The sequence below is a fragment of the Myxine glutinosa genome, chromosome 5 (assembly GCF_964187855.1).
Source record: "Myxine glutinosa chromosome 5, kmMyxGlut1.1, whole genome shotgun sequence".
In the NCBI taxonomy this organism is placed as follows: Eukaryota; Metazoa; Chordata; class Myxini; order Myxiniformes; family Myxinidae; genus Myxine; species Myxine glutinosa.
Genome location: NC_136265.1, coordinates 164628634 through 164641570, shown reverse-complemented (window position 1 = coordinate 164641570; position 12937 = coordinate 164628634). Strand labels below are relative to the sequence as shown.

Sequence of the window (12937 nt, the reverse complement as noted above, 5' to 3'; positions counted from 1 at the left end):
CATGGTCTAGCACGGAAAGGCATGCAACGGCATGGTCTGGCACACGGCAAGGCATGTCATGGCTTGGCATGATCTGGCACACATAATGACATGTCACACGTCCAGGCATGCCACGGCATGGTCTAGCACACGCAAAGGCATGTCACGGCTCGGCATGATCCGGCACACATCATGTCATATCACACGGCCAGGCATGCCACGGCATGGTCTAGCACACGGAAAGGCATGTCATGGCTCGGCATGATCCGGCACACATCATGTCATGTCACACGGCCAGGCATGCCACGGCATGGTCTAGCACACGGAAAGGCATGTCATGGCTCGGCATGATCCGGCACACATCATGTCATGTCACACGGCCAGGCATGCCACGGCATGGTCTAGCACACGGAAAGGCATGTCATGGCTCGGCATGATCCGGCACACATCATGTCATATCACACGGCCAGGCATGCCACGGCATGGTCTAGCACACGGAAAGGCATGTCATGGCTTGGCATGATGCAGCACACATCATGTCATGTCACACGGCCAGGCATGCCACGGCATGGTCTAGCACACGGAAAGGCATGTCATGGCTTTGCATGATCCGGCACACATCATGTCATGTCACATGGCAGGCATGCCACGGCATGGTCTATCACACGGAAAGGCATGTCATGGCTCGGCATGATCCGGCACACATCATGTCATGTCACACGGCCAGGCATGCCACAGCATGGTCTAGCACACGGAAAGGCATGTCATGGCTTTGCATGATCCGGCACACATCATGTCATGTCACATGACAGGCATGCCACGGCATGGTCTATCACACGGAAAGGCATGTCATGGCTCAGCATGATCCGGCACACATCATGTCATGTCACACGGCCAGACATGCCACGGCATGGTCGAGCACACGGAAAGGCATGTCACGGCACGGCTTGGCCCACTTTTCGGCTATCAGCATCATTTATCTAAATTCTAAAGGAACTTCTGCGATAGAAAGATGATTTTTTTTCTTTCAACATAATTTACAGAGCAACTGATCGAATCCAATAATGCAAGACTTGCAAATATAGAAATGGTTTTTTTTTTGCCATTTGAAATTCCGTTATGACTTTGATAAAATGCATATATTTCTAAAAGTCATACTTTTCTTTATGAAACAAAATTAAATCCACAAGCCTGTGAGTTATAATAATGTTCAACAACTGTGCTGTGATGGTGGTACCAGAGAGGGGTAAACGGAAAGGGGGGAGGGGGGGGGGATTGTCTTTGCCCCAACATTTCTGACAGGCCTCACGCCTGTTTCTTATAAAAAGCACATTTCCTACAAGGAAGCTTTAATATTTGCCTTTAAAATGGTGCATTTCCTTCATTTTGTTATCAATATGACAGGAAAAAGTGGAGAAGTTTTTTACGTCATACTTGAAGAAAAATGAGAATACATCCCTGGAGGCCTGCCGGCGATGCTTGGACATGCTGTACGAGCCAATCCGTGCCAGCGTGGAGGATGAAGCGTTTCTTAAGCCAGGCGGTTTTGAATACTATCAGCACGAGATGAGGAAACTGCGGATAAACTACGATGAATCAGGAAACATGGGAGAGATGGTGAGTAAAATACTTTATTCAACTTCAAAATAAACTTTTATCCTTAAGTTCCAGATAAAAAAACAGTTTAGGATAGATCCGCCATTTGAGAGCAGTCACCTGATTGTTGCACGTGACGTGCGCCTGCAATGCTTTGTTACCCTCGCCAGAGGAGATGGTATTGCATTCGGGTCCGTTTGTTACTTGCCGGAATAGAGTATGTTGGTTGGTTGGTTTGTCTCTGTCTGTCTGTTTGTTTGTGCTCAGTACTACATCTACATCGTTGCACACAGCATCGCCATACTTTACACACATATTTGCCTTGCCCTGGAATAGACTGTGCCCAATTTTTAACTCTCTAGGCCCAAGGTCAAGCTCAAGGTCACCCAAAATGTGAAATTAGGGGGGTTGTAGCGGCTGCCGCTGAGTTTTCACAATCGCCTTGCACCTATCAAGAACGCGGAGCGATCACCATGCCGGGCTCGTCCAGGACGCCCGGGCAGGCCCGCGCTCAACTTGCCAGGCCTCGGTCGGGACGCCCGGGCATGCCCGGGCATGCCCGGGCAGGCTCGCCCTCAACTTGCCAGGCCGCAGCCAGGACGCTGGGCCACGCCCCCTGGCGCCGGGCCTGGGCAAACCCCCTGGCGGAATAGATATATATTGCTGAGAGATAAACGGTTTTTCAGAGTGCCTGAGTGTTTGATTTCAATAAAGCAACTCAGATGAATTCCAGCTTTTTGTCGCGTCCATTCTTCTGATCGACGTGGGAGCCCCAGCTCCTTCATTGGTGACCTATCGACATGGACACGGCAGTCGCCCTTAAACTGCCTACCTTCTGGGAGGCTCACGCGGCGGTTTGGTTCGCACAGGCGGAGTCCCTGTTCGCCCTGCGAAGCATAACGGCCGACGACACCCGCTTCCACCATGTGGTAGCTGCGCTTGGGTCGGTTACTGCGGCCCGCGCCCTGAGCCTCCTCGAAAGCCCGCCAGCCGCTGACAAATACGGCGCGATTAAGAAGCTGCTCCTCGATGCTTTCGCCCTCCCATCGGCGGAACGCGCACGGCGCCTGCTCGATCTGCCTGAGCTCGGCGACACGCGCCCTTCCGAGCGCATGGACTACATGCTTTCACTGCTCGGCGAGCACTCTCCGGCATTCCTGTTCCGGGAGCTGTTCTTCCGTCAGCTGCCTAACCCGGTACGCCTCGCCCTGGCAAGCACGACGATCACAGATCCCCGGGCCCTTGCCAGAGAAGCCGACAAGGTCTCCGCCGCAGGACAGCGCATCGTAGCGGCGACATGGGACCCACCGCCGTCCGACGCAACACCCAGGGCGCCCGAGCACCCGGCACGGTCGACGGCCGAACTGCCGACGCCATTGGCGGCCGCTCTACCGAGCCGACCACCTCCGGCACGACGACCGAGGCCTCCACCTGACCAAGCGTGGTGTTACTATCATGCCAGGTTCGGACAGAAGGCCCGGACATGCCGACCCCCGTGCACCTTCGGCAGGCCGGGAAACGGCCGGGCCGGCGTTCATTACCAGCCATGAGCGCCGGCCACACGGGCAACTTACTGTTCATCACGGATACAGCGTCCGGACGGCGCTTCCTGTGCGACACCGGCGCCCAACTGAGCGTCATACCCGCCTCTGACCAGGACAGGCAATCCGCGGTTTGCGGCCCCTCCTTAGTTGCGGCCAATGGATCGACTATCCGCACCTTCGGCCCGCGCAACGTCACCCTCTGCTTCGGCGGCCAACGCTTTGCTTGGACGTTTGTAACCGCCAACGTGCCCGTGGCTCTGCTAGGCGCCGACTTCCTCTGCGCACACGGACTGCTGGTGGACGTCCAACGGCGTCGTTTAATCAACGCTGAAACCTTCAGCTCCCTGGTATGCACATTGAGCAGCTCCGCGCCGACCGAGCTGGCATGCACCGTCCCGGCGGCGAACGAGTTTGCTCGCCTGCTCACGGAGTTCCCGGCCCTCACGCGGCCGACGTTTTCGGCCGTCGCAGTACGGCATGGGATCGAGCACCACATACCAACCACGGGCCCGCCGGTCTACGCCAGGGCCCGCCGCCTCGACCCAGCCAAGCTCGCCGTAGCGAAGGCCGAATTCGACGCGTTGGAGCACCTCGGCATCGTGCGGCGCTCCGATAGCGCGTGGGCCTCGCCACTGCACATCGTGCCAAAGCCGGGGGGTGGATGGCGCCCGTGTGGCGACTACCGCCGTCTGAATGACGCTACCACCCCCGACAGGTACCCGATCCCGCATATCCAAGACTTCTCCGCCCGTCTGGCGGGACGGGTCATTTTTTCAAAAATTGACCTCATACGGGGATATCACCAGGTACCTGTCAGGGCGGCCGACGTCCCTAAAACGGCAGACATCACGCCGTTCGGCTTATTCGAATTCTTGCGGATGCCGTTTGGTCTCAAGAACGCGGCTCAGGCGTTCCAGCGCTTGATGGACGGCGTGCTGCGTGACCTGCCGTTCCTTTTCGTTTACCTGGACGACATCCTCGTCGCCAGCACGTCCCGGGCCGAGCACCTCCTCCACCTCCGAACACTGTTCGAGCGCCTCAGCGAGCACGGCCTCATCGTCAACCCGGCCAAATGCCACTTCGGCACGACGGCCGTTGATTTTTTGGGCCATCACATCACCAAGAACGGGGCCGTGCCACTGCCAACCAAGGTCGAGGCCATCACCACGTTCCCGCGTCCCCGCACCATAAAGGCCCTGCAGGAATTCCTGGGAATGGTGAATTTTTATCACCGCTTCGTGCCCCGCGCTGCTCAGCTCATGCGGCCCCTCTACGAAGCCCTCCGGGGCAAGCCGGCCAAGCACGACATCGCCTGGTCCGCAGCAATGGACGCGGCCTTCCAAGGCTCAAAGCGGGCCCTCGCCGACGCAACACTGCTCGCTCACCCGGTGCTCAACGCTCCCATCGCCCTCACCACGGATGCCTCCGACTACGCGGTGGGCGCCGTACATGAGCAATGGGTGAACGGGGTTTGGCAGCCACTCGCTTTTTTCAGCCGGCAGCTCCGGCCGAACGAGCTCAAATACAGCACGTTTGACCGGGAGCTCCTCGGTCTACACCTGGCCGTCCGCCATTTCCGCCACCTCCTGGAGGGCCGTCCTTTCACGGCGTTCGTCGACCACAAGCCGTTGGTTTACGCCATGGCCAAGGTCACGGAGCCATGGTCGGCCCGCCAACAGCGCCACCTCTCCGCCGTGTCGGAGTTTACCACGGACATCCGGCACGTCGCCGGCAAAAACAACGCCGTGGCCGACTGTCTTTCCCGGGCCAGCGCGAACGCGGTCCACCTGGGCGTGGATTTTGCGCTTATGGCGGCGGACCAAACCACCGACACCACGGTGCAAGCCCTCCGGGCGGCGGACACGGGCCTCCGCCTGGCCGACATCCCCTGCGCGGACACTGTCCTGCTCTGCGACGTCTCCCAAGGCCAGCCTCGCCCCATCGTGCCCGTCGCCTGGCAACGCCGCATCTTCGCCTCCCTCCACGGCCTTTCCCACCCGGGCCGGAAAGCTTCCCAGAAGCTGGTGTCGGCGCGTTTCGTCTGGCACGGCCTTCGTCGGGACGTCCGCGATTGGACCAGCGCCTGCACGGCCTGCCAACGGGCCAAGGTCCACCGACACACCCAGGCCCCGCTGGCACCTTTCACCGTGCCCGAACGACGTTTCGACCACGTCAACGTGGATCTGGTGGGCCCCCTCCCCCCGTCACGGGGGTTCACACACCTGCTCACCATGGTGGACAGGACCACCAGGTGGCCGGAGGCCATGCCCCTCGTCTCCACCACCACCGCCGACGTGGCGCAGGCTTTCATCGCCACCTGGGTCGCCCGCTTCGGCGCACCGGCGGACATCTCGTCAGACCGCGGTCCACAGTTCACCTCCGAGCTGTGGGGCGCGGTCGCCCGCAACCTGGGGGTCAAGCTCCACCGTACTACGGCCTACCACCCCCAAGCAAACGGGTTGTGCGAGCGATTCCACCGCTCCATGAAGGCTGCGCTCATGGCCGGCCTTCAAGACGTCGGGTGGGCCGACCGGCTGCCGTGGGTCCTTTTGGGCCTTCGCACGGCCCCCAAGGAAGACCTCCAGGCATCCACCGCCGAGCTTGTCTATGGCCAGGTGCTACGCGTCCCGGGCGAATTTGTGCCCGACGCTACCAGTCCCTGGTCCGCAGCTCACCAGCGCTCGGACCTCCAGGAGGCCGCCCGACGGTTTGCCCCCGTGCCAACATCCCGCCACGGTGACCCCCAGTCCTACGTCCCCCCAGCACTCCGCATAGCGGAGTATGTTTTTGTGCGTCACGACGCACATCGGTGGCCACTCCAGCCGCCGTACGACGGGCCCTTCCGGGTGCTGCGACGGGACGACAAGTCGTTCGTCATCGACATCGGCGGCAGGTCGGACCGGATTGCTGTGGACCGCCTCAAGCCGGCACACGTGGACGTCGACCACCCACCACGGGTGGCCCTTCCGCCGCGGCGAGGCCGCCCCCCGTCCACGGTGCCCCCCACTCGACCGCCCACCACCTCACCGGACCCCCTCCCACGACCCGCCAGGGGTCGCTTCGGCCGGGTCGTCAGGACCCCCCTCAAATTGACCCTGCCGGTGCAAGTCGATTCTGGGGGGACGTGTGTAGCGGCTGCCGCTGAGTTTTCACAATCGCCTTGCACCTATCAACGACGCGGAGCGATCACCATGCCGGGCTCGTCCAGGACGCCCGGGCAGGCCCGCGCTCAACTTGCCAGGCCTCGGTCGGGACGCCCGGGCATGCCCGGGCATGCCCGGGCAGGCTCGCCCTCAACTTGCCAGGCCGCAGCCAGGACGCTGGGCCACGCCCCCTGGCGCCGGGCCTGGGCAAACCCCCTGGCGGAATAGATATATATTGCTGAGAGATAAACGGTTTTTCAGAGTGCCTGAGTGTTTGATTTCAATAAAGCAACTCAGATGAATTCCAGCTTTTTGTCGCGTCCATTCTTCTGATCGACGTGGGAGCCCCAGCTCCTTCAGGGTCGAGTTTTCATTTAAAATATATTTCAAACCACTATAACTCTAAAAGTACAAGAGATATGCATACACTTACTGTTACTGACATATAGGAAGTCGCATACGACATTTAATTTGGCACCATGACCTTTGACCTTGAGTGACCTTGAAAGGTCAAATTCAAGGACAAAAATTGTTTTTTTTTAACTAATAACTCTGTCAAACATTATCCGATTCCCTTCTCACCAACACCAAAATGTTCATTATTCAATTCCCGAAAAATAACATGTGGTATAAAATGGACAAAAATTCTTAATTGTAATTATTTTTTGGGGTCAAAGGTCAGGGGGCCAAGTCTTCATTGAAAATATATTTCAAACCACGATAACTCTGAAAGGATAAGAGATATGCATACACTTAGTTACCTTCCATTGCTTAGCGAATATACATGTATAGATTTCCCGCCATTTTGATCCAAAATGGCCGATAAAAAAGTACATTCCGGCAAGTCCTCGGTCTCTGACCGATTTTTTTCATTTGTTTGTCTGTCTGTCTGTTTGTTTGTTCACACAGAATAAATATGACTTTCTCTGCAACCGTTGGTCCGATTGAGAGGAAATTTTCACCATAATTGCAACTCCACCTGTAGAAGTTTAAAATGATAATTATGACGTCATTGGTCACGTGGTTCGGCCGCCATCTTGGAAAAACCGAAAAATTTTGCACCTCTATATCTACGAAAGCGCTGAATAGACAAAATTGGGACATGGCTCATTGTAAAGAACTCTCCATGGAGAATAAAATATGTTAATGAAGATGTCATAGGTGCCTCCATTATGACATCATCATTCGACAAGTACAAAACTTCATCCGATCAAGATTAAATTTATTGAGCGTCATCTAGGCATAAATTGGTGGAGAATTTTTTTTATGACGTCATCGGTCACGTGGTTCGAGCCGCCATATTGGAAGCACCGAAAAAATTTGCACCTCTATCTCCGAAAGCGCTGCATAGAAAAAATTGAGATGTGGTTCATTGTAAAGAACTCTCCATGTGGAATAACATCTGTTAATGATGATGTCATAGGTGCCTCCATTATGACGTCATAATTCGACAAGTACAAAACTTCATACGATCAAGATGAAATTTCTTGAGCATAATGGAGGGATAAATTGGTGGAGAAAAATAGATGATGTCATCAGTCACGTGGTTCGGTCGCCATATTAATTTTAACACAAAAGCCTTAAAAACCACTGAAAACTTTCTTAGCGAGGGTCTGCAATCTCTGATTGCTCTTTCTTGTTTGTTTTGTTTTGCCAAAGGCAGAAGAAGCCTTTGCTGACTTCCTGGAGAAGCGGAGAAGTGAAAGCCATCATATCAGAATGATGGATTCTACACTGAGCAAAATGGACAAAGACAGGCTAGGTATTAAATGATCGGCTGCACTCACCACTCTGTCCTTTATGAGTAATAACCGATAGGCATCGTCACTTTGTTAGTTACATGCTCAACAGTCACTTGTTCCTCGATGAGAATGTAAATCAACTGTGTCTTTGTGCTTTTCTGCAACCACTGAAACATAAATAAAAACTCTACTTCTATTACAACTAATTTTAGGCTGACAGGATAGCCCAGAGGTATGCATGCTTGACTCTGAGTTGTCTAGCCTGGGTTTGAATCTCAACCTCACTATAAACTGTCATCCCAGTGTTTAACAGGTTGGCGGAGGTACCGATCGACGTGTGTGCCATCCCTCAGATGGATGTTAAGCTTGACGACAAATCTGTTAGCATCAGGTGGTTGACGTCAAATATCCCACAGTGTCTTTCCTAAAGAGTAAGCGAGTTATTGCCGCCGGGACACTGAATACATTTCAAATTCTTACTGTAATCTTCAGGGGGCACTGCATCAGCGACACAGTGGTGGCTACCAGCAAATAATGCTACTTACATACATGTGCTGCATATTGAAGAAGAATAACTACTACCCTAATGGACACAATTATTTCCACCTTGAAAAGCCAGCAATGAGAGAAGTTTTACCTGTCTTTTCCCCAACCGACTGGCCAGGCCTGATGTTTTTACTGAAGCTGATTTGTGCAAGAACTTCTCAATTGTTGAGGGTGTTGGTCAGGACAACTCGCTTACTCTTGGCAAATGACACCGTGGGATCATTACCCTCCACCAGCTAATGCTCGCATAGGGACACCCAGCTTAATATCTTTCCAAAGGTCAGCCCATCTGTGAAACTCCAATTTGACAGTTTATCATCAGGTCGAGAATGGAATCCGGACTAGACTACCTTCTGCACCATCCTGTCGGACCATAATAAATAAAAAGTGTATCTATAATAATAAAAGACAGTGTATGTGTGTGTGTCTCTTCCATAACTCCAAAACCATTAAATACTAGCCGAAACCCGTGGAACATCCACGGAAGGGAGGATGTGGTGTATGGATAGAGTGTACCATTATGGATGGCATAGGGGATTTGCTTGTCCGAGTAAGAGTTAGGAAGAAAGATGAGAATGAAGAGTGCGTATATGAACAACGTATTTATTGCAATCTACTTAAATGACAACGCTACGATATACTTTTGAAAATGAATGGATTCGTAATAGGAATCGGCATAGCACCACTCTGGCCACACTGGCGCAGTGGTATGTGTCAATGGAAAGGAACAGCAGTAGAACCATAGACTTTTAAAAAAATGAACGGATTAGTAAATCGACTGGAATTAGCCCCATACTGGTGCATTGGTAAGCGTCAATGTCAAGGCAGAGCAGTCGGAATATAATACAATGAACGCAGTATCAGAGGATGAAATTATTTTAAAACTTCTGGATAAACAATGTTTGGGGTAATAGTCAAGCCTCTGACGACTCCTTGCGTACTCGTATTATCAACCTTGATATACACATCTTTGAACGACCGTGCTCTTGAACATGCAACATATAACTGGCCGTGGGAGAAGACAGGAGCAGGCAAATAGATACCCAGTTTACGGAATGTTTGGCCCTGGGCTTTATTTATGGTCATTGAATATGCCAGGCGAACAGGAAACTGAGTTCGCTGTAGAACGAAGGGTAAACTGGCATCAGATGGGGCGAGTCTGATACGGGGTATAAGAGCTCGTTGTCCCTGGTGGGCACCTGTTAGTATTTCTGCATCAAGTACGTGAGAATGAAGGTGGTGAAGGCGAAGTCTAGTGCCATTGCAAAGACCTTGACGAATATCGAGATTCCTGAGAAGCATTATAATAGCCCCTGGTTTGAGGCTTAGACGGTGGGGCGGCATCCCCGAAGGTGTTATGCTGTTGAGAAACTCAATTGGATAGCTCTGAGCCTCTTCATTGTCATCAGAAATGGCGCAATCAGTGCTGTAGTAGACTGTCTTTGGACCAGGAATTCTGTCCAAGACCTCATCATTTAGCTTCAGAGTATGTTCGTTGGTGGGGCTCAGAATAACCGTTTGAGCAAGATTTGCTTCTGACACATCATCGAAAACATAGTCAATTATTATTATTATTTTTTTAAATGTTAAATTGGGAGGGAAGTGCGATACATTCCGGGTGAGTGTCGGGGAAAGGCTTGTGAAGTTGGCCATTGCCAAGTTCAATCAGCCACTTAGCGAAATCTTGTTGGTCCTCGTTGGCTCGCATGTTTTTCCACAGTTTTACAACAGTACAATGGTGCCAAAGATGAGAACGTTTCAGACAGTTTTCGACAATGACTGCACGTGGCTTCCTCGGAACAACTGGAAGTACCTGTCTGAAGTCACCACCAAGAAGAAATTTTTTTCCACCGAAGGGAACGTCTGGAGCAGTTGTATCTCTCAGTGCTATATCGATGGCATTGAGAGCATGTAAGCGGACCATTGATGTTTCATCAACAATAAACATGGTGACTGATCGAAGCAATTCAGCATGGGCAGAGTTTGGTGCTATATTGCAGGTAGACGTATCAATGATAGGGACTGGAAGGTTGAACAGATTGTGAACAGTCCGACCACCGTTGAGCAGTGTGGCGGCAATGCCTGACCATGCACTTGAAGCAACTCTGAGATTCTGACCACGGAGAAATGAAATCAACGTATTGTAAAGCATAGTTTTGCCACTACCGCCAGGACCATCGAGAAAATAACAGCGAGGTCGTGGCGGTGATTTACTCTGAACCTCCACCACTGCAGCACACACAGCATCGAATAGCACCTTCTGTTCAGTGTTCAGAAGGGGTATCTGAGCGTTTGCCATTTCAGCGTGTGGAAAGGAACCAGATTCGGAGTCTAATTCAGCTTCGTCTGGGAGATTCGGAAAACCTAAAGCAGCACAAGTAAGACCTGCATCGAGTAATATTGCTTGAACGTGTTGCAGACCATGCAATTCAGCCACTTGTAAATCACTGGAACGACGAAAGTCCTCAATGAGCGATTCTCTGTGCTTTAGCCAAAGTGTCACTGGATCTTGTGGCTGACAATGGATGCATATTGTGGCAAAGAGGGACCTCAATTCACAAGGCATTCGGAATGAAGAAGCCTGTGTTAGTGCACTGTCCCATTCATCATCGTCTGACAAAAGGTGACGCATAAGACAGGCATCCTTGAATGAAGATGCCATGACGCCACCAACAGTTTTAATGTCATCGAAACAGGTAGCCCCAGGTACATGTAAAAGCAGTAGACGAACTGACTTATCAATTTGACATTATTGCACAGGAAATGACAAACAAAGAAACAGTTCATTTCCATCGGGTAATATTACGAAGAGAGATCAGCCGATACCTTTATTATGTCCATCAGCATCCATGGCACTTGGAAAAAAACAACGTGGCATCAGCCAGCCGCAGCCAACTATCACGTACCGTCTCGAAGTCAATGCCATCCTTTTATCTCTTTGTATACAACTCACTGATTTCTACCTTATCGTGAACAGGGTAAAGCCTACTTTGATAATCATGAACGGTGGCAGATGCAGGAGTTGGTGAAACGAAAGGGGGGGGGGGGGGGCTGATCATGACCTACCCGACGCCACATGGCCTACGCCATTTGTTGAGATCATGGCCACAACGGAAACACAACAACTGGATAGGTAGGGCCTAGGCCTACGCCTACTTTTCGGCACTCGGCGAAGTACACTTTGTTTTAAGCTTTCAGAAGCTGAAGCCTTGGTATTTATTGCTTTATATGATACTGATGGGCTGCTGATCGGTTTCACTTCGTTGTAATCACAGTATATGGAAGAAATTATGGTAAACCCACCTGATGAGGTTAGCGTACACCGCGATCGATGACACCGGCACAAATGCATGCTCTGGATTGTCCGCTCAGTGGTCACTGGGTGCTTGCTGTCGCCTTCGACTGTCCAATCAGCGGACGGCTTGCTTCGCCTTCACCCAGCAGACGCCAATAAGATGGCATCGTATCGGCAGTTAATCGGATGCTTTTGGGCCCCAAAGTCGACTGATGAGGTTAGCGTACACCGCGATCGATGACACCGGCACAAATGCATGCTCTGGAGTGTCCGCTCAGTGGTCACTGGGTGCTTGCTGTCGCCTTCGACTGTCCAATCAGCGGACGGCTTGCTTCGCCTTCACCCAGCAGACGCCAATAAGATGGCATCGTATCGGCAGTTAATCGGATGCTTTTGGGCCCCAAAGTCGACTAATTCAGATTTTTCGAGTATGGCTGTATGTGACAAACAAAGAGCGCGGTTGGAAGAAATTATGGTAAACCCACCTGATGAGGTTAGCGTACACCGCGATCGACGACACCGGCACAAATGCATGCTCTGGATTGTCCACTCAGTGGACGGCTTGCTTTCGCCTTCACCTGTCCAATCAGCGGACGGCTTGCTTCGCCTTCACCCAGCAGACGCCAATACGATGGCGTCGTATCGGCAGTTAATCGGATGCTTTTGGGCCCCAACGTCGGCTAATTCAGATTTTTCGAGTATGGCTGTACGTGATAAACAAAGAGCGCGGTTCGTAGATCGTAAATCCATTAGTGCCGTGGGCATCGGGTCACTGGGTGCGGCATAAAGGGGATAACAAAGTCGAGTCCTTACGCTATTATTATATAGACTAGCCGAAACCCGTGGAACATCCACGGAAAGGAGGATGTGGTGTATGGATAGAGTGTACCATTATGGATGGCATAGGGGAGCACTCATGGGATCTTCTTCCGTGAAGCTCCAATTTTTTCTCTTTAAGTTAAGTCCAATCAGTCCTCTCTGCTCGAAGTGCTCAGGCCATGCCTACCCGCTCTCATACTTTTATTTCCGTTCGGTGTAGAAAGAGATTGACATATCGTTCGTCTGTTTTCAGCTCGTCATCTTTAAGCTTCC

General features: G+C 52.2%; 1 protein-coding gene across 7 annotated transcripts in view; it reads left to right on the top strand.

Moving 5' to 3' along the window:
* Nucleotides 1-12937, top strand: part of LOC137417066 (guanylate-binding protein 1-like) — an 86846-nt gene that overhangs the window by 49070 nt on the left and 24839 nt on the right. For 4 of the 7 annotated variants that reach the window (XM_078778990.1, XM_078778988.1, XM_078778987.1 and 1 more), the window contains exons 7-8: nucleotides 1384-1596; nucleotides 7922-8024. In XM_078778990.1, the coding sequence (XP_078635116.1) occupies nucleotides 1384-1596; nucleotides 7922-8024 (316 nt within the window). Of the gene's footprint in view, nucleotides 1-1383; nucleotides 1983-6622; nucleotides 7897-7921; nucleotides 8025-12937 lie in introns of those variants that run through there. The other 3 variants (XM_078778992.1, XM_078778989.1, XR_013623614.1) reach the window with 2 other exon arrangements.